The following is a 26894-nucleotide window of genomic DNA, read 5'->3' on the forward strand; positions in this document are numbered from 1 at the left end:
GGGTCAAAATCCTGGGACTCCCTTCCTAACAGCACTGTGGGTGTACCTACACCACATGGGCTGCAGCAGTTCAAGAAGGCAACTCACCAGCACCTTCTCAAGGGCAACTAGGGATGGGCAATAAATGCTGGCCCAGCCAGTAAAGCCCACATCCAGTGAATGAATAAAAAAAATGTTCATGGCGAGTTTAAAAATAGTTGTTTTATAGAAATAGGGCTATTATCAAGACAGCACGATGGGGTTCCTTCCTGGACATAACGGCAACAGCTTGAACTCAGACTCAAGCTGCTTGTGTTGTGAGGTTGCCACATGTGCCAGGAACTGGGTCTCACACATGCAGCATTATGTCCCTCCCATGTGTGGAGAGGGAGGGGGCAAATTTTCTCTCATTTGTTGCTCCTGTCACTGATTTTTCACTGGCCTTTTGGGGGCTTTCGAGGATGAATTCTCCCACCGTCCCCATTTATTTTCAACCCTACAGTGAGGTGAAATTTGTCTTCAAGTGAATGGAAAAGAAAAGCATGTGGAGTGTAAAATGGCCTTCTGATTCACCATCATCCATTTCACACTATTGCCTGACAAGAATTGCACCAAGATCTCACAAAGAAGTATTTAGTAAGCAGATAATAAAATAGAGTTTCTTACATTATCATGAATATTATCTTAAAAGGAAGCCATTTTAAAAATATCATAGTATTTGGGAGCTTCAGAGGAAACCTCATTCCACCTTAGAAGAGAAAAAGGGATTTAGGGGAGTGACCCAGTTAGAGGATGTAGATTCAGACTCGCAGTTATCTATATGCTATCTTCAACCACTTATCTGCATAATGTTTGAGGGTGGGGAGTGCAAGTATTTTACTCATTCTCCAAGAAAATTGCACTATGCTCTACAGTCAACCAGGGAAATTCAAACAGTTCTTGGAACCAAAACTTTTATTTATCCATTATTTTAAAATTCCCCTGGACTTAATTTGCCGATATACAATCCAAGCCTTCAACAATTGGTTGGCACCACAGGTCATTCTCATCATTGATGAGACAATGGGAATTATTCCTTAACATTTGCATGCGCTTTTAGTTGACTAGGTTATTTGGTTTGTTTTAATGGTGGCCTGCTCCCAGGAAACGCAATGGGAAAGATACTTGTTATATTTATTGACTTTGGGCTCATGCCCAAGATCCTCACTTCACTTCATGATCCCTCACTTCAGATCGTGCAATTATCATACACAGTGTTTCCCCTGACTGGACACTGGACTGTACCTACACCACATGGGCTGCAGCGGTTCATGAAGGCAGCCCTTCACCACCTTCTCAAGGCAACTAGGGATGGGCAATAAATGCTGGCCCAGCCAGAAAAGCCCACATCCCGTGAATGAATTTTAAAAAAATCCACCCCTATCAGCAGCACACTGTGGCTGCTGTAGGTAATAAACAGGATACACTGCTACCATCCACCAAGCTTAATTAGATCCACAACCTTGAAGAACACCACCATTGGGAAACCATCATCACCAAGTTTCTCTCCAAGTCAAGCACCATCATTTGACTTGGCCAGATACCACTGACTTTTCATTGTAATGTCATAGTATTCTCTTACTAACACCATCAGCAGTTCCAGGAGGCCTATCAAAAGCAATTATAGTTTGGCAATAAAAATTCAGCAATGGACAATAAACATTTGCTGCCTCCCAAGAACAAATTTAAGAAACGGACTCCATTCAATGACTGACTGCTGAAATGGAAAGTACCAGAGAGCTTTGCATAGCTGCGTAACTGGCCCAGCTGTTAGCCATTTATGGGCATCAATGCCTAAAATGTTCAGCAAATGACCAACAATATGTCTTCTTGCTATAGGCTATGATTCATCCCTGTCTTTATGAAGACTGTTAAATATTTAATTATTTTATATTTCATTACCCATGACAGGTTTGTCACTCCCAATGGCGTGCATGTCAAAGAAATTAAATATTTTGAAATGGTACTTTTCCACAAATTTTCTGCAAATTCATTTACAACAATAATTTAGCTAAAAGGGATAGGGAATAACCAAAATGGGTCTCATATTGGAATTTGCTGTCCTGCCATTAACTTGTTACTCTGGAGAATTTATAATGCGGGATAAATACCAGCAGCAGAATAAACTAACTTAGACTAACATTTATCTTTTCAATACACATACTGTATATAATAAATTCATAATCGATACTAAGAAATTCTCAAGATTCACCTGCAGAAGACAAGTCATAAGACCCAGGGATACAATCTCACCAGTATCCATCATGATGCAGGAAAACCAAACAATGCTAGGCCCTAAATATCTTTTCAAAGTCAAAGACATTCATTTTTAATTTTCAGATGTATATTTGCCAGTCTCTAACTTCTACATACAATAAAAGACACAGGATGTCTCGAATACATAAATACTTTAGTTTAAACCGATTTGATTTATATATTTCATGTACAGTATTCTTCTGCCATTGCATGTGTGGAAGAACCCACATCACATTTATGACAGTGTGGCTGGATTCCCTCATCCGTATCCTTGTCAAAAAGCTTCACAGCAAAGCACAATATGCCAGGAACAAAACAAGCACAAACTTATTTTTTAAAATTATATTGGGCTGTGGCTGTTTTTCGTTCCGGCACAAGACGTGTTAGAAGATCAGGAATCAATGGTGTTAACAAGGCGCTGGAGATGAGGATTTAAAAGATGAAAGCTGCTGCACGGAGGCTCAGGAAATGCAGCTGTGATCCTCCCGTTAACATCCAGCAATTGCTGTCTTTTACCATACACACCCAAGAATTTACAAAATTGCACATTTGGATTCCCCTAAATATAATTCACAATGCTTGATCTCTTAAAAAAATATTCCTCACACCGCCCTTTAAAAGAAACGAATGATACAATTATTATTTTTTTAAAAGGTGAAATGATTGTACCAAGTGAGTGGCTTCCCGGAGTGAAGCGAATCCCTGCAGCATCCTAATCTCTCATATTTCAGCGCTTTTGCTGCAACTTCAAATAAAAAACCCTTCGTGTTTTTGAGGGGAAAGAAAGGGTTGAATACGAACCCTTTAAAAGGTTCAGCTACCGACAACAACCCGCTAACAGACAGGGAGTAACGATGCTTATTGTTCCCACCTCACCCGATCCTCCTCCTCCTCCCGGGGCTTTTTGTTTAAAATGACAATAAAAGGACTCGCCAAACCCGCTAGAAAAACAGAGCGAGTTATTTTCCTCTCTCTTTCCCTCCCTCCCTCACTCACTCCCTCTGGCACCGCTTACCTTGTGCACGTTGCTCGCGTAAGGTTTTAGTAACCGCTTTCCACACATTACAGCCGAGTAAGCAGAGCAGGAGAGCGGCGGACCGGGAAAACTGGCTCATCCTTTACTGAATTTCTCAGTGAGACGAGGCGGACGCCAAGACCAGTCCAACCGACAGGCCGTCCATATTTAATACTGCTACTGCTGCTGCTGCCCCGCGCTCTACATCTCCAGCTGCCGCCTGCACGAAGCTCCCAGCCTCAGCCCGATTCAAACCAGCTTCCCCCCCAGCGCTTTAACCCTTTCCTGTCCCTCCTCCCACCTCCGCCCCGAGAAGCGCGGTCAGCCTCAGCTGCTTGAGTTGTGGCGCCATCCACAGCTCATTCTGCACTTTCTCAGCACAAGGATCCGGGCTTGGGAGTGAGAGAGGGAGAGAGAGAGGGAAAGACGGGCTTGGGCAAACACTTTGATGCCGAGAACCTCCATACTTCATGACACCCACAAGTCACAGGGAGCATTACTTATTATCATGGAACCCAGCACAGAAGGCCACCCGGCCCATTCTGTCTTTGAAAGAATAAAAACAAAATACTGCAGATGCTGGAAACCTGAAATTAAAAACATTAAATGCTGGGAAAAAAAAAACGCTGGCAGCATCTGTGGAGAGAGAAGCAGAGTTAACGTTTCGAGTCCATTATAGAACTGGGACTCGACTATTGGAGTTGAAACGTTAACTCTGATTCTCTGCCTGCTGAGTTTTTCCAGCATTTTCTGTTTTCATTTCTATTTTTGAATGAGTTGTGCAATTAGTTTTTCATAGAAAGACGAGCATTTACAGTGTGCCTTTTGTGACTACAGGACCTGCCAAAGAAAGGGGCAGACATGATGCAAATATACTTGTGATCTGTTAACAACAAACTTCCACAACCTCTACCACCTAGAAGGACAGGGGCAGCAGGTGCATGGGAACATCCCACCTGCAAGTTCCCCTTCAAATCACTCACTATTCTGACTTGGAACTATATCACCATTCCTTCACTTTTGTTGGGTCAAAATCCTGGAACTTACTTCCTAACAGCACTGTGGGTGTATCAACACAACATGGACTGCAGTCACTACCCTCTTTCTCAGGAGCAATTAAAGATGGATAATAAATGCTGGCCTTGCCTGCAATGCCCACATCCCATGAACATTTTTTTTAAAGCAGTCACATTAGAAACATCAGAGGAAAAATACATAGATGATGACTTCCAAGAATCATTCCAAGGAGAACACCTGGGCCAGAACAAGAGCCATGTCACCAGTGATAGAGATGAAACAATTCCCATTATGGTAATGGTGTGCTACAGTTCACTCAGGGAGTCCATATTGCTGTGGTAACATGTACTTTTATATGCATGTTGTAGCCCGGAGCTATAGATAGTGATGGCTGACAAGGAATCTCACCCACCCTTACCATCTGACATTAACATGTGTTGGAAGGATTTCCAGATTGACTTTAACCTGTTTGGCTGTATTATGAACACATCTTCCTTGGCCATCAAGTCCTCAGGTGGGACTCAAACCCATGGAGCTTCTGGCTCAGAGTTAGGGACGTTGCCCACTGCATGACAAGACCTCCATGATTCTCATTATAGGCATTGGCAATGCAATTTCTGAACCTGATTTATGGCCCAATCTAACACTCACATTTCAAAATCCACTAGTGACCAACAGTGGCCAAAAGTAAAGCAAATGGATTTTCCTCTGGATGAGCAGAATTGCCATTTCTCAAAAACACTTTTATACAGAAAGCTTAAAAACAGCAAAGTTCTGAGGTGACACTGGGTGCTTTACTTGGAACCCACCGACAAGGTTTTTCTGTTTCCACTGTAAGCTCTTTGACTTGAATTCAAAATCATCTCTAGGATTTGAGGGGTTGAATGATTGGAATCACATCAAAGATTCCTGTGCCTCATGAAAAGTCAGCTAGTTATTTCAATTCCTCCTGAATATGGGTCGAAGCGGAGCAAAGCAGGACATTGTAAGAACATTGACATGGAGCTTCAACCTGTGATTAAACGAGACAAAACAATGGCAGAAAGTTCTAGAGAAGCTCCTGACAATAACACTTTATCCTTCCAAAAATAACATTGCTTTCCAAGGCTCATCCGACAGGCTCTTTGCGGCGAACAATAGGAACTTCCTGGATTTGATGGAGTTGCTCATAAAGTACAACAAAGTAATAAAGGAACATTTGTGATGCATATTTTCCATGGAGGTGACAGATCATTGCTGCAGAATGAGATCATTGAATTAGCAGCAAAGATTTTTATGAGGCATTAAACTTGTAAATATCCTGCTCAAAGAGACTTTGAAGATGTACTCGTACAAGGAACATGGTATGTTAGCATACTGGACCAGCAAGCAATTAGGAAGGCAAATGGCATGTTGGCCTTTATTACAAGGGAATTGGAGTACAAATATAAGGAAATATTGCTACAATTGTACAGGTCTTTGGTGAGATCACACCTGGATTACTGCATGCAGTTTTGTTCTCTCTATAGAAGGAAGGATACTTTCGCATTGGAGGCAGTACAGCAGATTCACTAGATTGGTTCATGGGAGGCGAGATTGTCCTATGATGAGAGGCTGAGTAAATTGGGCCTATACTCTCTGGAGTTTAGAAGAATGAGAGGTGATGTCATTGAAACATACAAGATTCTGAAGGGCTTGCCAGGGTAGACACTGAGAGGTTGTTTCTCTTGGGTGGGGAATCTAGAACACATGGGGAAAGTTTCAGGGTAAGGGCTGATCATTGAGGACTGAGATGTGCTGAAATTTCTTCACTCAAAGGGTTATGAATCTTTGGAATTCTCTAACCCAGAGGGTTGTGGATGCTCCATTGTTGAGTATAGTTAAGTCTGAGATAGACAAATTTTTGGTCTCAAGGGATATAGGGAGCCGATGGGAACAAGGAGTTAAGGCAAAAGATCAGCCATGATCATATTGAATGGTGGAACAGGCTCGATGAGCCATATGGCCTACTCCTGCTCCTGTTTCTTATGTTCTTATGATAGTCAAGTTTGTAGAGTCTCCTCCTCCAGTTAGATGTTTAATTGTCCATTGCCATTCACAATTGGATGTGGTAGGACTGCAGAGAGTTCATCTGATCTGTTGGTTGTGGGATCACTTTGTTCTATCTATCACATGCTGCTTCCACTGTTTATCATGCATGTAGCTTCACTGGATTGGCACTTCACTTTTATGTATGCCTGATGCTACTCCTTGTATGCTACCTGCACTCATCATTGAACAAAGGTTGATCCCCTTGCTCAATGGATTCAAAACCCTTTTCCCCCTTCCAAGAGGGCTAGGTGGGCATATATTGCCAGTGGCTGACAAACCCTGAATTTCTTTACTCCCAGTTTCTACCTCTCCTTCGTGTTATGCATTCTCTTTTTTATTATTTATTCTTTCATGTGATGTAGGCATCGCTTAAAAGGCCAGCATTTGTTGCCCATCTAATTGTTCTTGAACTGTGTGGCTTGCTAGGCCATTTCAGAGGGCAGTTAAGAGTCAACTACATTGCTGTGGGTCTTGTTTATTTACAGATCTACATGAGATTGTACTTTTGCTTTCCACCAGATCTCAGTCTCTTAGTCATATGACATTGCATCATCTTTATATCATTAGTTACATCAGTATTAGGTGCTCCTTATGTTAACACTTTACATCTCTGCCCAAGACTTTATACCAACTATATACATCCTCCTACATCCACTAGCCTGTCATTGTCCTCTTGAAGCTTATCACTGTCCTACTTGCAGTTCACAATAATTCCAGGTTTTGTGTCACCTGCAAATTTTAAAATTGTGCCCTGTACACTCAAGTCTAGGTCATTGATGAAGAAAAGCAATGGTCCTAGTACCGACCCCTGGGAAACCCCACTATATATCTTCCTCTTGTATGAGAAACAACCATTCACCCTACTCTTTGCTTCCTGTCATTAAGCCAACTTCTTATCCATGCAATGACTATACCTTTTATTCCATGGGCTTTAACTTTGCTTACAAACCTTTATCAATCGCCTTTTGAAAGTTCATGTACATCACTTCAACTACATTATCAACCCTTTCTGACAAAAATCCCAATCAAGTTATTTAAACACAATTTTCCCTTGATAAATCCGTGCTGGATTTCCTAAATTAATCCATATTTGTCCAAGTGACTGTTAATTTGTCCCGGATTATCATTTTGAAGGTTTTCCCACCACTTAAATTAAACTAAATGCAAAATACTGCTGATGCTGGAAATATGAAATAAAAGCTGAAAGTATTGGAACAACTCAGAAGGCCTGGCATCATCTGTGGAGAGAGAAACAGAGTTAACATTTCAAGTCCAATATGACTCTTCTTCAGAACTCAAATTAAACTGACTGGCACGTTGCTAGCCTTATCTTTGCACCCTTTTTGGAACAAGTATTTAACACTTTCAATTCTCTAGTTCTCTGGTACAACCTTTGCATCTAAGGAGGATTGGAAAATTATCGCTTGTATCTCTGCAAGTTTCTATCCTTAATTCCCTCAGTGTCCTCGGATGCATCCCATCCAGTCCTGGTGACTTATAAACTTTTAAGTACAGCCAGCCTTTCTAATACATTCTCTTTATAAATTTTATCCAATCCAGTGTCTTAACTACCTCCTCTTTCACTACACTTTGGGCAGCATCTTCTTCCTTGATAAAGACAGATGCAAGGTACTGATTTAATACCTCAGCCAGGCCCACTTCCTCCATCACCTTTTTGGTCACTAATCGGCCCCACTCCTCTAATTACTACTCTTTTACTATTTATATGCCTATATAAGACCTCGAGATTCCCGTTTATGTTAGTTGCCAGTCTCTCTTCATATTCTCTTTTTGTTTATCTTATTTCTTTTTTCACTTCCCCTCTGAATTTTCTATATTTAGGCTGGTTCTCATTTGTATTATCAACCTAATATCTGTCATATGTATCCTTTTTCTGCTTCATCTTACTCTTTACTTCTTTTGTCATCCATGGAACCCTGGCTTTGTTTGTCCTACGTTTCCCCCTCATGGAAATGTACCTCGACTGTAATCACCACAACTTTCGTCTGACAATCTATGATTCCAATTTACCTGGGCCAGATCCATTCTCACCCACACTGAAATTGACCCTTCCCCTAATTTTACCCTGGATTTCTCCTTGTCCTTTTCTATAGCTAATCTAAACCTTATGGTACTATGATCACTGTCCCTTAAATGTTCCCCGACTGAGCCTTTAACCACTTGACCCTTTCCCCAGAACCAGATCCAGCAATGCCGCATTCCTCATTGGGCTGAAAACATACTGATGTAGAAAATTCTCCTGAACACACTTCAGAAACTTTTGTTCCTCTCTGTCCTTTAGACTATTATCCCAGTCTAGATGAGGATAATTAAAATTCCCCATTATAACTACACTATAGTTTTTGCACATCTCTTTAATATCCATGCAAATTTATTCCTTTATATCTTTCCTACTAGTTGATGACCTATAGAATACACCCAGTAGTGCAATGGCACTTCTACTGTTTCTTAGCTCTAACCAATTAGATTCTGTCTTTGCCCTCTGGGACATACTGTTCTGCAGCACTATCATGTTCTCCTTAATCAACATTGCTACAGCTCCTTTTCATTCCTTCCCTATCTTTCCTGAACACCTTGTATTTAGGAATATTTAGTCCCTAATCCTGTCCTTTTTAAGCCAGGTCGCCATTATGTTCTCACATGGCTACCTGTGCCTGTAGCTCACTAACCTTATTTACCACTCTCCATGTATTCACATACATGCTCAGTAAACCTAATTTAGACCTTATTGCATTTCTTCTTATTCTGACTCTTCCTAATTCTTACTCTAGTGCTATCTGTTTCTCCCAATTCTTTGTGTTATGAGCATGAGAAGTGAAATGAGTGGAGAGGATTAAATGACAACATTTGTGGAGGGTGTCTGTGTGGGATGGGTGTGAGAGGGCAATAGGGTGAGGATGACTGAGGGTTCACTGTTCAAATGGGGATGTGTGGAGACACTTGGAGGGAAAGAAATGAGTGGAGCTGCAAGGTATGTTGATCTGAGGAGTGCTGTGCAGGAGAATGCTGGTGAAGTCAGAGTATGGGGATTGGCACTTTTTAAGCCATTCACCTTTCCTTCCCTTATTAGGTCATTGAACCTCTTGCGACAATGCATCCAGCTGCAAGGGACCACACTCCTGCTGCTCACTACTTCTGCGAACTTCAGCCATGTCTGTTTGGTCCCAGTGCTGATCTCTTCCTCCCATCTGCAGGAAACAACACTTCCTTTCTGTCCCTCACCATCTCTAGCATCACCTTCAGTGAACAGTCAAAGAACCCAGTCGGAGGTGGTGGCGGGAGGTGGACGCGGGGATGGTGGGGGGAGGGTGGGATTGGTGGGGGGGGGGAGGGTGGGATTGGTGGGGGGGCAAGGAGAGTGGGATTGGTGTGGGGGGGAGGGTGGGATTGGTGGAGGGGGGGTGGGGATGGGTGTGGGGCAGGCAGTCTTCCCTTGTTTCTTTGCCAAAATTCTTCTTCCTTCTGCCTTCACAAAGAATACAGGATACAGCCATTCTGGCTTCTCCTGGGGATCTCTTTAAATAGAAAGCTTTTCACTGACAGGTGCAGGTAGTGATCACACCCGCACTTTGTGATCGGCCTGGAAACCCGGGAGCGGGAGGCTAATGGCATGGCTGAGTTAAGGCCACTTCTAAAATAAATGGGTTCCCAACTTGCTCCCTGTCACCACGTCGCCCTCAGGTGGGTCTGCTGCAATAAACTTCCATCTATGATTCTATGAAGGGAAATGTTTACCTTTAAAGCATGATGGTGAAAATCCTCCTAGAGCAGTATGTTTTACTAGATAAAGTACTAAAAAATCTTCCTTGCTTTTTCATAATAAAGAAGATCAAGCTGAAGGACAAGTCCATTTTCCTCTGCCTGGAAATGAATCACCCTACTTCTTCATTGCGCTCTACTTAGCAACTGGATTAACACAGCTGTAACTCATATGTAGGACTTGCCAAATTCAGTTAGATGTTAACTACTAGACCATCTGAATGATTCCATGTTGTTTTATGGAATGTTTACCATTTCACGAATACTATAGCAAGTCTTCACTTCAATTATTATATGCAACTGTATAAAATATGTTTTGAACAATAAAAATAACAAAAGGAAATACAAATTCCCATTTTGAAACCAAAAGTTCCACTGGCTTAATTATGTACCGGGGATGTAGGTACAAAATCCCACACAAACATTTTATCTGAAATGAAATTATTTCAAGGTTTCCAAACTGGTGAAATAAATAAAATATAAGAATACATGACCCACTATAGATACCTAATAAAAAGCAATCAAGGGAATTCTTGAAAGGATTATTAAATGAGCAGATCCCTACCAAAAATGACTGAGCAGGAATTGTGTGGTAATATCTATGTGTGTAGTATGGCATTTTATTTTCTTCAAAGCATATTGTAATATGAAGACAAAATAATCACATTTTAAGGTGTTCAACTGGAGCTCTGTCAATACCTCAGAGCTTCTGTGTAATAGCAAACATTCTCCAATCTTGTGATTGATCAGTTTAATCATTGAGACATTTAGCGATGTTAGGAATTCAGCAATTCTTAGTTCTTTAAAATATTTTTTCTCACCAGTTTTTGCACCAACAAATACAAATAATTTTGATTACATGATCCGATGTTCCACTTTACATTGAAATAATTAGTGCAACTTCACCAATCATCAAGAACACATTTGAGAGAGATAGGAAGGGATCTCTCCTTTTGCAGTTTACTCTCTGGCAGAGACTGGCTGAGACTGAAGGTTGTCACTGGTGGAGTGATTAAAACTGGGGAAGTGCAAGAGGACAAATCTGGAAAAGTGCAGAGATCTTGGAGGGTTGTAAGAGTGGAGGGAATTACAGAGATAGGGAGGTGCAAGGCCATGGAGGGATCTGTAAACAAGGATGAGCATTTTAAAATCATGGTTTTGTCAGATAGGGACGGGGGTGGGGTTGGGGGATGGGGGTGGGGCAGGCAGCCTTCCCTTGTTTCGTTGCCAATATATTTTGCCAATATAGGCCAATGGGCACAGGAGTGATGAATAAATTGGACTTGATGTGAATTAGGATATGAGCAACAAAGTTTTGGATGAGTTCAAATATATAGAAGGTGGAAGGCTGGGCAGCAGAACATTGAAGTAGTCAAGTCTGGAGTGGGGGAAGGATGGAGAAGTGTTTCAGCAGCGGATGAGCTGAAGGAGGGAATGGAGAGGGAGAGGGAGTGGGAAATTCCCCCACCCCAAATGAGGAAATGAGCTTGTTTAAATCATGAACTCAGAACATAAGTTGGGTAAGGGATGTAATGCACCACTCAACATTTTTTAAAAGATACATCTAGGGCTCTTAAGATTCTTCAGCTATAGCCTGCACACGGCAAGTACATGATACATTGTGTCATCCAAAAGTGACTTCTGATTATATCAAGACCTTCAACTTGTTCACAACAACTAAAATGATTGCCTTACCATCAACTATAAAGTGGCAATTAAATACTTGTTTTAATTGGTCAACCTAAGCAGAATCATTTAATACATGAGGGTGTTAAGAATGGAGCTGTTTCCAACTGTTCCCAGGAAGAAAGGTGGAGTTTGAGTGAAACTATACAAGAGAGCTTAACCTTAAAGTGAATGAATATGTAGTGCCACCTGCTGTTAAAAAACTCAATTAACAGTTTGTTGTTTGCAGATAAAATAGAATGCAATCAAAACAGTTTACAGCTAATTAATCATGAAGAGTATTCATCTTCCAGTTCAACATTAAAAACATCAACTCCCCTGGGATTTAGTAGCACTCATTCTTGTCTTTCATTTCACACTTTTATATAAAAGCTCTTAAAGGGCAGCTGGTCACTATTAAATTTAGCTGGCTCTTGAAGAGAGAGGGCGGCAGCAAATGCACATGGCAGAATCGCACAATTTAATGAAGCAGCTTTGGAAAGGGGTCTTTTGAACAAGAGTAGTCTGGTTTAGAGTCGCAGACAATGAAGGGCAGAGATAGGAAAACTTGGATGGAAGTGACTGAAGGAGTGAATGTTATCTTACCTCTGTGCTTTAAAATAGATAGCAAATGAGGGGGGGTGGGAGGGTGGAAGCTGGTCACAGTAAGGTTCCACAATATGTTTCTTGCATTGAGCTTAATAATTACAAGGTACCATAACAGCTTTAAATAGAATCAAAAGGAAAATATGCATCATGCACTTTCAAAATTTATAGCTATGACTGTGTTTTACCAGGGTACCCTGCATTGTTATCTTAGAAATGCATTTGCTCTGTGGCTCATCACATATGTCAAGTAATAATCACATCCGTGCCGCACAACTCCCATTTCAGCCAACTTCCCATTTCAGCCAAGTAATACTGGCTTTTAAGCTCATCCGTGAATTTAACCATGTAATCTAAGCTGACAGTCCAGTGCAGTACTGAGTCAGTGTTGTCATTTAGTTGGCGTAATAAATGACCGCTCAGTTTGGGTTCTGCCAGGACTACTGGCTCCAGATCATATTACACCTTTGGTCCAAACATGGACAAAAGAGCTGAATTCCAGAGGTGAGGTGAGAGTGACAGCCCTGAACTGATGATTGCAGTGTTCTGTTCCATTCACCTCTCGCCCCTAGCAGGATGTTTCTTGCTTGAATGGAGACCCAAACAATCCTGATCTACCACCACCCTCTTCTGCCTGGCTGAACTTGTTTTCATATTAAACAACTTCTCCTTTAACTCAACTCATTTCCTCCAAATAAAAGATGATGCTATGGGAACCTATATGGTTCTGAACTAGAAAATTTGATCAACTTTGCCCCAACTTTTCACCCTTTCCTTGTCTTCACACAGTCCATCTCTGACTCTTCACTTGCTTGATTTTTCTGCCACTATTTTTGGAGATAGCCTATTGACCAATATCCACTATAAACCCACAGCTACCTCAACTACATTTCCTCACACTCTGCTTCTGTAAGGACACTATTCCATTCTCTCAGTTTCTCCATCTCTCGCAACTGTTGTGGTAATGCAATCTTCCATACTAGTATTTCCTGTATGTCTTTCCTTTTCCTCAAGCGAGGATATCACCCCTATTATGGTTGACCGGGCCTTCAACTATGTTTATTCCATTTCTTGCACTTCTGCCCTCACTCCTTCCCCAAAACAATGCTAGGGTTCCCCTTGTCCTCATTTCCCACACCACCAGCCTCCACATTCAAAGCACCATCCACCACCATTTCAGCCACCTCTAGCTGATGGCACTACCAAATAGGTCTTTTCTTCCCCTCTCCTTTCAGCATTCCAAAGGGACTGTTCCCTCCTGACACCCTGGTCCACTCCTCAATTACCCCCAACACTCCTTTCCCTTCTCACAGCACCTTCCCATTCAAGCACAGGAGATGCAACACCAGCCCTTTTGGTTCTTCCCTTCTCACTGCTGAAGGACCCAAACACTCCTTCCCAGTGAAACAACAATTTACTTGCACTTCTTTCAATTAAGTATACTGTATTTGCCACTCACAATGTAACTGAAACATAGAAATATAGAAAGATTTATGGCATATAAGGAAGGTCATTCAGCCATCATGTACATACTGGCTAACAAAGGAGAAGTCTAATCCCACTTTCCAGCTTTTGGTCGTAGCCCCATAGGTTACAGCACCAGAATGCATATCCAGTGTTTGTAAGTACGATGGGGGTGATGATGCTCACACTGCCTGAAAGGGTGGTAGAGGCAGAAACCTTCCGTTTCAGTCCCACTCTGACCTCTTTGTCCTTGGTCTCCTAAATTGTTTCAATGAAACTCAACATAAGCTTGAGGAACGGCGCCTTGTCTTTCAATTAGAAACTTTACGCCCTTCAGGAATCCTGAATTCAACAATTTCAGACCATAACCTTTGCTTCCATATTTTTTTTTGCTTTTGGATGGCAGTTATTGGTAACGGTTCTGCTTTTCGTTTACACCTTCTCAAAACACATTTTGTTTGATTACTTGTCCCAATGTCACCCCCTGCTGCCTTACAACATCTTTCACCCTATTATAAACCTTCCCTTTTGCCCCATCCTCCCCTCTCTGTTTTTCCTACCTCTATACTTGCTGTAAACCTGTCACAACCCCAACTTTTGCCAGCACTGATGAAAGGTACCGAGTCAGCAACTGGAAAAATCAAATCAACCTCCTTTAACTGCCCTTAACATGAGCTGAATTGGCTGCCTGCTTTATGGGAATGGGCAGTCCTGGCAGGCCCCGATCCCACCTCCCCTAAAATGGCTGGCGCCAGGAATGGACTTGGGAAACCAGCACACTGGCTGGCACGTGTATTTTCAGGTCCTGTCCGCCTCTATTCCCAACCTTGGGAGGCCCCAACAATTCTGCCCATTAACTCTGTTTCTCTTTCCACAGATGCTGCCTGACCTGCTGAGTATTTCCAGCATTTTCTGTTCTTATTCTGGATTTCCAGTATCCGCAGTATTTTGTTTTTGTAAAAACAAAAAACTACTGCGGATGCTGGAAATCCAAAACAAAAACAGAATTACCTGGAAAAACTCAGCAGATCTGGCAGCATCGGCAAGAAGAAAAGAGTTGACGTTTTGAGTCCTCATGACCTCATGGTAATTCTGTTTTTGTTATGTTTTTGTACATTGGTTTCCCCTTTGCTTGCCAATTTCAGGGGTTTGGATGTCGCTTATTTGTTGCCTGCCTTCTGCAGGGTTTCTATTTGTTATATTTTGATTATTTTTCCTGTTTGGATTGTTTAAGTTGTTTATTTGCAATGATTGGCCTTTGCCATCTGCATGTTATTACGGTTTAATTTCCGGAAAATTGTTATAAACAAGCATAAAAAGGAAAAAGAAATCAGTGCAACTATTGCAAACCTAATTAATACTTTTATTTCACCTCATCCAGAATCCCCATAGAATTGCAGAAAACATTGTGTGGAGGCAGTAGGTCTGCTTTCCAGCAAAAGCTGTCTAATTTAATCATTGATTAACTAATCACTACTTAATTGTTACCACACACCACACACCAGAGCTAATAATTTAAAACTCTATTTGTACCTAACATGTCATTGTGCTGTGGTGTATGTTGTTTAAAGATCCAGCCAAGAAGCAAATCATCTTGCCAGGCATGGCAAATGTTAAATGCCAAACTGCTCAAGAGCCCTACTATTATCTTAGACCTTGCTACACAACTTGACACCACTCTGCAGTTTGATCTCCCTCCCCCAAGTGATGTAGAAACTGAAACAGCTCCGTAATCAGTTCCTGAAGACTTCAGTAGATGTCGGAAAAAGAAAGTCTATATCTTCCTCATTCCACTAAAGAGGTTATAAAGGCAATCAAATCAATCAAACAAGGCAAAGCCCCTCTCAGATGGCATTTTAGCAGAGATTTGGGACTGTAATAGTATGGGGCAGAATTTTATGAGTTGGTGAGCAGGGACGTGCGGTGACGTCGGTGGGGGGGCGGGGAGCTCCCGATGTCACCGCGCCTGATTTAAATTTTCAGGAAGGTGGGAGCGCAGCCAAATCAGCTGCGCGCCCGCTGACCTGTCAATGGCCAATTGAGGCCATTGACAGGGTCAATTATGTAATTAAAGGACCTGCCTGTCCAACCTTAAGGTTGGCGGGCAGGGCAGGAGCCCCGGCGGGAACTAGAAAAAACATGAAACCTCATCCACGGACAGGATGAGGTTTCATGTAGGCTTTAAAGATTTTTAATAAAGATTTTGTAAAAATTATGGACATGTCCCAACTCATGTGACATTAAGCCCATGGAGTTTGTTAACAAGCTTACAGCCAATGTCAAAAGTATCTGGGATCAGGAGAAAGTTCCACAGCATCACAAGGATGCCATGATAGTCAGCATCTGGATGTGGAAAGGATCTAATAAAATGTGCATGGCAACTGGTGAGGAATAAGTGTCTCAGTTACAGAAAAAATCCTTATAAAGATCCTATTAAGCCTTCTACTAGACAGCCTCATAGATGATGCTCTCCCACAATCACAATGTGATTTTAGGGCTAACCATAGGACAGCCGAAATGGTATTTACAGCAAGACATCTGCAAGAAAAGTGCAGAGAGCAACATCAGGATTTATTTATCTGGTTCATGGACCTAACTGAAGCTTTTGACTGTGTGAATTGACCAGTCTATGGCATTTGCTCTCCAAGCTAGGACATCTGAACAATTTGTCAAAATCCTGTGCCTACTGCATGATGGCATAGTTGACCATGTTTTACTTGTGGTGAGGTCCGATGACTTTGCAGTAACCAGCAGCGTAAAGCAAGGTTGCATCATAGCCCCCAACATCTTAATCTCTTCTTTGCTGCAGTATTGATGTAGTCAGTTAGGAATGTCTCAACTGATGGACTACGATTTTAAATACCAACCTACCCTGTATTAAATCTGTTAGTGTTTGAGTTACCCAGGCGTGCATAGTAGAAAGTTCCAGAGTTGCCTGCAAGATGCCAGCAATGGCTCAATAGTCGCATCTTGCATCTGAATCAGAAAGTTATGGGTTTAAAACCCATTCCAGAGATTTGAGTTCATAAACACTGCTGACACTGAGGGAGTGCTGTACTATTAGAGGTGCCATCTTTTAGATGAGATGTTAAAATGAGCACCTATCTTAAAATTTTACAAAGTAACATGGTTGATAATACAGGTACAGTGCAACCTGTGTTTGCTGCTGACTTCATGATGCAATACTTTGTGCTGTAACCATCCAGCCCATGACCCGCTCAAAGCACCAGCACCAATAACTTGCATTTACTCAGCACCTTTAGCACAGTAAAACATTCCAAGGCACAGGAACATTATCAAACAAAATTTGACACTGAGCCACATTAGGAGATATTTGTTAGTATTCCAGAAAACCAGTTGGTGAAGGATAGAACTGGAGCCAATCTTTAGACACTTTTATAAGCATTTTAATAGAGTTTTACCTTACAAGCACATACCTCCTAACCCAACAACCAGAGTTTCTGTCTATTTCTATTTATGAACTTAAGTGGATCTTCAGTTAATGCCCACCACCTGCAGATAATTAATATTCAATTAACAATATTAGGGAAGATGCCCAAAAGCTTGGTCAAATAGGAAGGTTTTAAGGGATGTTTTAAAGGAGGAAAGAGAGGCAGAGAGGCAGAAAAATTTAGGAAGGGAGTCACATAGTTTAGGAATATTGGATCAAGGGGCATATCATCAAGCAGCAGTGAGTCAGCTGGAGTCAGCAGCTCTTGAAGGGCTGCTATCTGCCTTTAAAGCTGTCTGCAGCTGAGAGAAAGGAAAAGAGGGTAAAAGGCACTCAAAGCTTTGTAATGGTAGTCCCAAGTCATTAGCATATTTTATTGAAGTGCCCATTAGGACCATTTGACCCATCCAGCTTATCACTCATACATTTAGACCATGTAATTCACTGGTAAGAAGTTCTACAACGCTTCTCCCTGATACCCAATCAAGACTCAAAAATATCTACTTAACCCAGTGCTTTTTGAACCTCTCTATTTGAGGAGAGGCCTGCAAATACTGACAAATAAGAACATGTATCCTACTCTGCTCCTATTTTTATGGCCCTTTGACGTCTGCCAGTCAATAAGATCAGGGCTGACCTGACTTGGCCTCCATTCTACTTTCCTGCCTGTTCCTCATCCTTTGCTCCCCGATAGTTCAAGAATGTGTGTAACTCAGCCTTGAGAACATTCAATAACCTAGCCTCCACTGCTGTCTTTAGAAGAGAACTCCAAAGACCAATGACCCTCTGAGAGAAGAAATTCTTCCTCATCTCCAACGTAAATGGGAGATCCCATATTCTGAAACGTTGCCCCTTAGTTCTAGAGCCCCCACCCCCCAAACCAGGAGAAACATCCTCTCAGCATCCATCCTGTCAAGACCTGTGAAAATCTTACATGTTTCAAGAAGACCATGCTTCTCATTCTTCTAAACTTCAATGAGCATAGGCCCAACCTGCCCAACCTTTTATAGACAACACCTTCATCACAGGAATCAACCTAGTGAACCTTCTCTCAACTGCCTCTAATGCAAGTATATCCCTCCTTAATTAAGGAGGCCAAAGCTACATATAATGCTCCAGATGTGGACTCACCAACACCTTGTACAGTTGTAGCAAGACTTCCCTACTTTTGTGCTCCATCCCCCTTGCAATAAAGGCCAACATTCCACATGCCTTCCAAATGCTTACCATACCCCCATGATAACCTTTTCTGTTTCATGTATAAGGGCACCCAGATTCCTGTGCACCATAGCATTTTGTAGTCTCTCTCCTTTAAATAATATTTTGCTTTTCTATTTTCCTTCCTATTCTTCAAAAGTGGATAACCTAACATTTTCCTACATTATACTCCATCTGCCAAATTTTTGCCCACTCACTTAGCCTATCTAAGTCCATTTGAAGGCTCTTTGTGTCCTCCTCACAACTTGTCATCCCGCTTATCTTTGTATCATCAGCAAATTTGGCCACTATGCACTCTATGACTTCATCGAAGTCATTAATATGGATTGTAAATTGGCTCCAGCATTGATCCCTGTGGCACCCCACTAGTTAGTTTGCCTACCTAGAAATGATCCATTTATCCCAGCTCTCTGTTTCTATTAGTTAGCCAATCCTCTATCCAATTAATATATTACCCCCAACACCGTGAGTTTTCATCTTACATATCAACCGTTTGTAATGAACTTGAGGTACCGGACATGTTTCTTACTTGAAACAGATAACTTTATTACAGAACTCTTTTAAAAGCTACATGCTTGAACCGGGTCCATGACTAGAAAATTCCGCCCCTAAGATTACCCATGCTTAGGACTCATTTGTCATAACAATCATGTGACCCCTAAAGGCAGTAGAAAAGGTTATACATACAATCACTACACTTCCTCTCCCTTTAGCTTTTTTTTACATTTACTATTTACAAAGAATGTTTTAATCCACAACATATAAATATATATACAGGTCATGTGATTAAAGATTAAGTCTCTGAGGTGGTTTTCTAATTAGGCTACAGCGGCGTAGCTCTACCACTTGAAATTCTCCCACTGGATTGATATGATCAGGAACTGGAGCATCAGGGATATCCTTGGACAATGGCAGTTCAGGATTAGGTAATTTAACAGAGACATCAGGTATGTCTATTCTAGGTTGAACTGTCACCTCAGGGATTAAAGGTTCAACATAAATTACAGGCAGAATAGCTGGTTGTTGGAATGTTTCTCTACTTCTTACATGTTTTCGAACAATTCGGTCTTCCACTTCCACTTAGAATGAAAAGGGTCCAGTTTCAGAGACAATTATACCAGGGGCTGAATTTTCCCCCCGTTAGGGGGATTGTGCGGGGGCAGGTGGGAGCAAGCGTGAACCTGATCGGCGCCCCCAATCGGGTCCGCACAACCATTTTACGTGGAAGGATCAATTAAGGCCTGCCCAGCGTGATGCTCTCCCAGAAGCGCTGAGTGCTCCCTGTGTGGGCAGAGGAGGATTCCCTGAGTCGGGACCTGCATTCTTGGCGCAAGTGCGAAAGAGCATAGAAATCTCCCCGAGGTATAGAGGTACCTCAGGGAGATCAGTTTAAGGTTTTAAAATTTAAATAAAGGAAAAAAAAAACTTTTAAAATATGTCCCCTAATGTGATAATGTCACATGAGCTGGGACATGTCAATGAATTTTTAAAATAATTTTTATTGAATTTTAAAACACTTCATGAAACCTCATCCCACCCATGGATGAGGGTTCATGAAGAACGCAAAGGCCGCTTGGCCTATTCACCCACCCACCAACTTTAAGGTTGGATGGGCAGCTCATTTAACTGTTTTAATTAGTTTTTTTACAGGCCTTAATAGGCCTTTGACAGTTCGGCGGGCGTGCAGCCAACTCGGTGACGCCTGGACGCCCACCCGACGTCACTGCGCGTTGGTGAGCAGGCCCTGCCCCCAGGGACCCTCACCTACCGGAAAATTTTTCCCCAGGAACCCAGCTAGGACCATTTCCAAAATTCCACACAAAAACTCTATATCCTACAGTAAATCTTTGAGCTTTGCTATGAATATCGTGATTCAATTTCTGACTACTCTGATTCTTCTCTACTTTCCCCTCGAAATTTGGAAACACCAGACTTAACCTTGTACGAAGGCAGCGTTTCATCAGTAATTCAGACAGTGTTGAACCCGTAGTTGCATGAGGAGTCGTACAATAATTGAGAAGAAAATGTGAAAGTCGAGTTTCTAAAGTACCTTCGGATAACTTCTTCATTCCTGATTTGAAGGTTTGCACTGCTCTTTCAGCTAACCCATTTGATGAGGGATGATATGGTGCTGTTTTAATATGCTTAATTCCATTTAAACTCATGAATCTCTGAAATTCCGTACTAGTGAAGACAGGATCATAATCCGAAACAATGACTTGCAGTAGGCCATGTATACTAAAACATTGGCACAGCTTTTCAATAGTTGCATACGATGTCGGTGATCTAACTTCAAACATCCACTTAGAATGTGAATTGATGCTCAATAAAAACATGGTAACTAGAAATAGACCTATATAATCTACATGTAGTCTAACTCAGTGTCAACCAGGCCACTCCCATGGATGCAGTGGAGCTGAAAGGGGCAATTTTTGTTGTTGCTGACACTGGAGACAGTGCTTGACCATGTTTTCAATGTCACTGTCTATGCCTGGCCATCAGATATAGTTTCGCACAAGCATCTTTATCTTCAAAACGCCTGGATGCACACTGTGAAGCTCTGTCAAGAGTGGTTCTCCTCCTTGTGAAGGGAGGATGACTCTTAATCCCCACAACAAGATTCCATCTTGACAACGTAACTCTGTTTTATGGGCATAGAATGTCTTGTCTTTTCAAACACTGGTGAATTTGACCATCCTTGTAATACCTGGTCTCAGACTTTTGACAAAATTGGATCCCTCTTTGTCCAATTCCTTATTTGTTTCGCACAGACCGGCAAAGAGTCCAAGAAATTCAACACAAGCACAACTTGTTGTGGCACTGGAGCATGTACAATGTTATCTAGTATCAGTAGACAAGTGAGTGTGTCTACGTTTGCAATATGCATACCAGGATGGTGCATAAAGGTGTACTCTCACACAGATAAAATCAAAGCCCAAAGTTAAATTCTTGCTGAGGCTATGGGCGGAATGGCTTTATCCTCACTAAATAAACCCATTAGTGGTTTAAGGCCGTCCATGCAGATACTGATGGAATTTCTTCACTTCAAGTATTTCTGATAAACCTTCCTTTTCTAGTTGTGAGTAACCTTTCTCGGTTGCAGAGAGGAATCTGGAGACATAGCCTATTGGCCTTTTGGAGCCATCTTCCATCCTGTGTGACAACACACTTCCACATCATAATGGGATGCATCACAGGTTAATATTAATTCTTTGGATGGGTCATAATGTAATAGTAGACATGCTGAATGTAATAGTTTCATGACTTTTACGAAGGCTTCTTCTTGCTGTGCATTCCATGACCAACGATGGTTCTTTTTCAATGATAAGTGTAGAAGTGCTAACACTGTTGACAAGTTTGGCAAGAATCGATTATAATAACTTATCATGCCCAAAAAAGACTTGAGATCAGTGACACTAGTAGGAGACGGCACCTCCTTGATTTCCCTGATTTTCTCCCCTACTGGATGCAACCCTTTGGGACCCACTCAGTGACCCAAGTAAGTGACTTCTGTTGCTTAGAATGTACATTTCCCTTTCTTCAATCGTACACCAGTTTCCAAAAATCTTCTTAAAACCTCTTCCAAGTTAGCCAAATGTTTGGCTTCCGTTGATCCTATGATCAGGACATCATCCAGGTATACTATTACTCAGGGAAATCCTTGCAATAGGCTTTGCATGGTCTTTTGGAAGATTACACATGAAGATGATTACCAAAGTGTAGGTGTGTATATTGGTCTAGGGCCTTGTGCGTGCCGATGGTTACAAAGCCTCTAGATGTGCTGTCCAGCTCTAGCTGTTGGCATGCATGGCTTATGTCCAATTTGGCGTAGGATTTTGCTCCACCAGTTTAGTGTACAAGTCTTCTATCTTCGGGGTAGGATATTTATCTATTTTAGCAGCCTTGTTCACTGTTAATTTGTAGTCTCCACAAATGCGAATAGTTTGATCTGGTTTCATCGCAGGGACTATAGGCACTGCCCATTCTGAAAATTGGACTGGCTGGATTATGCCTGGCTTCTCTAAGTGGCACGATTCTGCATCCACCTTCTCCTTTAGGGCATAAGGCACAGGTCTGGCCTTAAACAACCAGGGTGTCACCTTCAAATCTAAATATCTTTTTGCTTGTAAGCCCTTTATCTTTCCCAATTAATCACAAAATACGCTGTTGTACTTCCTTAACAGCTCAGGAATTCCTCCTGTTCTCACTTGAAAGATTTCTGACTAGTTGAGCTTAATTTTTTGTAACCAATTGTGGCCCAGAAGACTAGGTCCTTCACCTGTTACTATTATCACTGGAAGCTGAGCTGTCTGTTGCCTGTAGGATACAGGTACTGTAGCGATGCCTTTTACCTGTATTGACTCTCCAGCATATGTCTTCAGTTGAGCCATGATTTGCTCCAGATTCAGTGGCTGGATACCTTCATTTATGTATTTAAATGTATGTTCTCCCACCACAGTGGTGAAGGCTCCTGCGTCTGCCTCCATGACCAGAGGCTTCCCATTCATTTGAAGGGTGACAGTTATTGGTTCAGTTTTTACTGCTTTGACATTGTATAGGGAATAGATATCAGTATCAGCAGCTTCTGGTTCAGTTATATTGTGCACTTCAATCATCTTTGTCTGCTGTTGATTGGCTGTCTCGATTTCACCCTGCACTGCTTTATTATGTGCCCTTTTTGTGGCAGTATTGGCATTCTGCCTCCTTATATCAGCAGGTTTCCAGTACATGGTTACCCCCACATCTGTAACAGATTGACTTCTGAATCGCTGCTGAAATGCTTCCACTATGCCTTTTTCTTTTTGAGCAGCAGAGACTGTCTCCCACTTTGCAGCTGTCTCTCTGGTTTTCGTGCCACGCCCAGCAGTAGGTTCCCGCCCCAACTAAAGAACGGCGCCATGTTGCACACTCTGTAAAGTCTGCGGTCCCTCTCAGCACTCTCCATTGCTAGCGCTATTTCCATGGCGTGCTTCAGATCAATGGTAACTTCTGCAAGCAAACGGTGCTGAGTGGTGTCATCGTAAATGCCACAAACCAACCAGTCCTGCAACATGTTGCTAAGTGTATCTCCGAAGTCACAGTACTCAGTCAGCTGCTTCAACTTTGCTAAATAAGTTGTGATGGACTCTCCCGTGGCCCTTACCCTGGAGTTGAACTTAAATCTCTGCATAATTACCGATGGCTTCGGCTGAAAATGCATCTTCACAAGGTCTACCAACTTGTTAAAAGATTTAGAATTGGATGCGTTCAGGGCTGTCAGACTATGGATGAGGTTATATGTCTTGCTACCACACTACCATGGACACTTAAAAGAATTGCATTCTGCTTCTCCTCTGCTGTTATTTTATTCGCCACAAAATAAAAGCCTACGCGCTCTATGTACTGGCTCCAGTCTTCCATGGATGAGTCATAAGGGTCAATTCTGCTGAAAAGTGGCATGACTGGTGAGTATACTTTTCTTTCTTTCCTTAAGAACTGATGTACTCACATTCTCGAGGTGAGGCGCAGCATCGTTGCCAAATGTAATGAGCTTGATGTACCGGACAAGCTTTTTACTTGAAACAGATAACGATATTGCAGAGCTCTTTTAGAAGCTTCATGCTTGAACCAGGTCCATGACTAGAAAGCTCCGCCCCTAAGACTACCCACGCTTAGCACTCATTTGTCAGAACAACCACATGACCACTAAAGGCAGTAAGAAAGGTTATACCTACAATCACTCCACCTTTTCTGTGACATATTATTGAATCATTTTTGGAAATCCAAATACACTACATCTACTGGTTCCCCTTTATCCAGCTTACTTGTTAAATCCTCAAAGAAATCTAATAAATTTGTTGAAGACAATGTTATTTTCTTAAATCCATGCTGACTCTGCTTGATTATGTTATGATTTTCTAATTGTCCTGCTACTACTTCCTTCATAATGGATTCCAGCAGTTTCCCACTGACAGATGTTAGGCTAACTGGCCTATAGTTTCCTGCTTTATGTTTACCTCCCTTCTTGAATAACAGCATCACATTTATGGTTTTTCAATCCACTGGGATCTTTCCAGAATCTAGGGAATTTTGGGAGATTACAACCAATGCATCCACTATCTCTTCCACCACTCCTTTTAAAACTCTAGGATGCAGGCCAGCAGGTCAAGGAGAATTGTCAGCCTTTAGTCCCATTTGTTTGCCTAGTACCTTTTCTCTAGTGGTCATGATTGTTTTAAGTTTCTCCTTACCTTTTGCCCCTTGACTTTCTGCTGTTATTGGAATGTTTTAAATCCCTTCTATCCTGAAGACAGATACAAAATATTTTTTCAAAGTCTCTGCCATTTCCTTGTTTCCCATTATTAATTCCCCAGTCTCATCCTCTAAGGAACCAATGTTTACTCATGTTATTCTCTTGCTTTTTCTATACTTCTAGAAACTCTCGTCTGTTTTTATATTTCTTGTTGGTTTCATAATCTATTTTCTCCCTCTTTATTACTTCTTTAGTCATCCTTTTCTGGTTTCTAATATTTTCACCATCTTCTAGCCTACCACTAACCTTTGAAATATTGTATGCTTTTTCTTTCAATATGATACCATCCTGAACTTCTTTAGTTAGCCACAGATGGTTCAACCTTCTTCCTTAATGGAATACATCTTTGTTGAGAATTCTGAAGTATATCTTTAAATGTCTGCCATTGCTTATGTATTTAATCTATTTTTCCAGTATACTTTAGCCAAATCTGTTTTCATACCTTTGTAATTGCCTTTATTTAAGTTTAAAAAACAGGTTTCATACTCAAGTTTTTCACCCTTAAACTGAATATGAAATTCCATGATACCATGATCACTCTTCTCAAGAGGATCCTTTACAATGAGATAGTTAATTAATCCTGTTCCTTCCTAACAGCACAGTGGGTGTACCTACACCACATGGACTGCAGCAGTTCAATGAGGTGGCTCACCGCCATCTTCTTGAGGGCAATTAGTGATGGGCAACAAATACTGGCCTAGTCAGTGATGCCCAAATCTTACAAAAGAATAAAAAAATACACATTACCAGGTCTAAATTAGCCTGTTCCCTGGTTGGTTCCAGGATGTATTGTTCTCAGAAACCGTCCCAAATACACTCTTTGAACTCATCCTTAGAGCTACCTTTGTCAATGTGATTTTCCCAATCTATATGAAGATTGAAGTTACTGTAGTATCCTTTTTTACAAACCCTCATTATTTCTTGAGTTATACTCTGCCCTACAGGGTAGACAGTGTTAGGGAGGCCTCTAGACTACATCCTCAAAGAACTCAAAGTTCTAAACCCAAACTGTAGTAATTATGTTTTATTTAGTGTGCAATATACCTTTAGGAATAATGCTTGTTAAGGAAGATCACATGATCTTTAGTAACCAATAGGAGAGTAGCGCGGGCTACATTAGTAGTTAGTAGTATAGAGATAGATATTGAGTTGAAAGCACACGTGTAGTCGCTGCTGAGTACCTTGTAAATAAACTTAAAGTTTCCACCCAAAAAGTATCTGTGGGTCAACTTTATCAATAGTACCAACTCGGCCACCTTACAACACAAACTGATTCTACGTCTTGATCACAAAAATCTGCTGCAACTTCTTTTCCTTCCTTCCTATTCTTCTGTAATGTCAGGTACCCTGAATATTCAGTTCCCAGCCTTGGCCACCTAGCAACCATGTCTCCGGAACGGCTATCAGATCATACCCATTTATTTTTGTCTGTGCCGTCAATCCATCTATTCCCAATGACCTCCTGTCCTGACCTTTGAAAGACACTGTCAGCCACCCAAAGCAAAATAGTGGCAACATTGTAATGAACATTTTCTAGCAATACAACAACCAGAGTAATAAGCTAACAAATTAACAACTATAGGAAAGTTTAAAAAATCTGTTGGTAAAGGATCAAGAAATTGGATGACACAATGGATCATCTGTCATCACAGCAACAAGCTACCTTTATATGGTACCTTTAATGTAGGAATTCATTCGATGTGCTTCTCAAAGACTGGTCTGAGCCAAAGAAGGAGGTGTTAGCAGGGGTGACCAGAAGTACTAGGTGTTAAGGTGGAACTTAAAGGAAGAGACAGAGTTGGAAAGGCCGAGGGAATTAGGGAAGGAATTATAGGGCCTAGGCAGTTGAAGGCACAGCTGTCAATGTTGGAATGAAGGCAGAAAGGGGTGCAAAGAGTTTACAGAGATGGGGAGAGATAAAGCTATGGAGAGACTTAAACTCAAGACTTCCTGGAATCTAGAGATACCAGTTTTAAAACACATGATTTCACCTTATTGCCTCTGATTGTACTAATCTTCAATCCTATTTCCAAGGCAAGTCA

At 41.5% G+C, this 26894-nt stretch overlaps 1 protein-coding gene across 1 annotated transcript in view; it reads right to left on the reverse strand.

Annotated features, from left to right (window-relative positions):
* The window catches only part of fam171a1 (family with sequence similarity 171 member A1), a 204953-nt gene extending 201423 nt beyond the window's left edge, over positions 1–3530 (reverse strand). Inside the window, exon 1 of the mRNA XM_078538451.1 lies at positions 3290–3530. Coding sequence (XP_078394577.1) covers positions 3290–3389 — 100 coding nt within the window. The 5' untranslated portion in view covers positions 3390–3530. The remainder of the gene's footprint in view (positions 1–3289) is intronic.
* Between the last annotated feature and the right edge of the window lie 23364 nt (positions 3531–26894).

Source organism: Cetorhinus maximus, chromosome 3, assembly GCF_964194155.1.
Source record: "Cetorhinus maximus chromosome 3, sCetMax3.hap1.1, whole genome shotgun sequence".
Classification (NCBI taxonomy): Eukaryota; Metazoa; Chordata; class Chondrichthyes; order Lamniformes; family Cetorhinidae; genus Cetorhinus; species Cetorhinus maximus.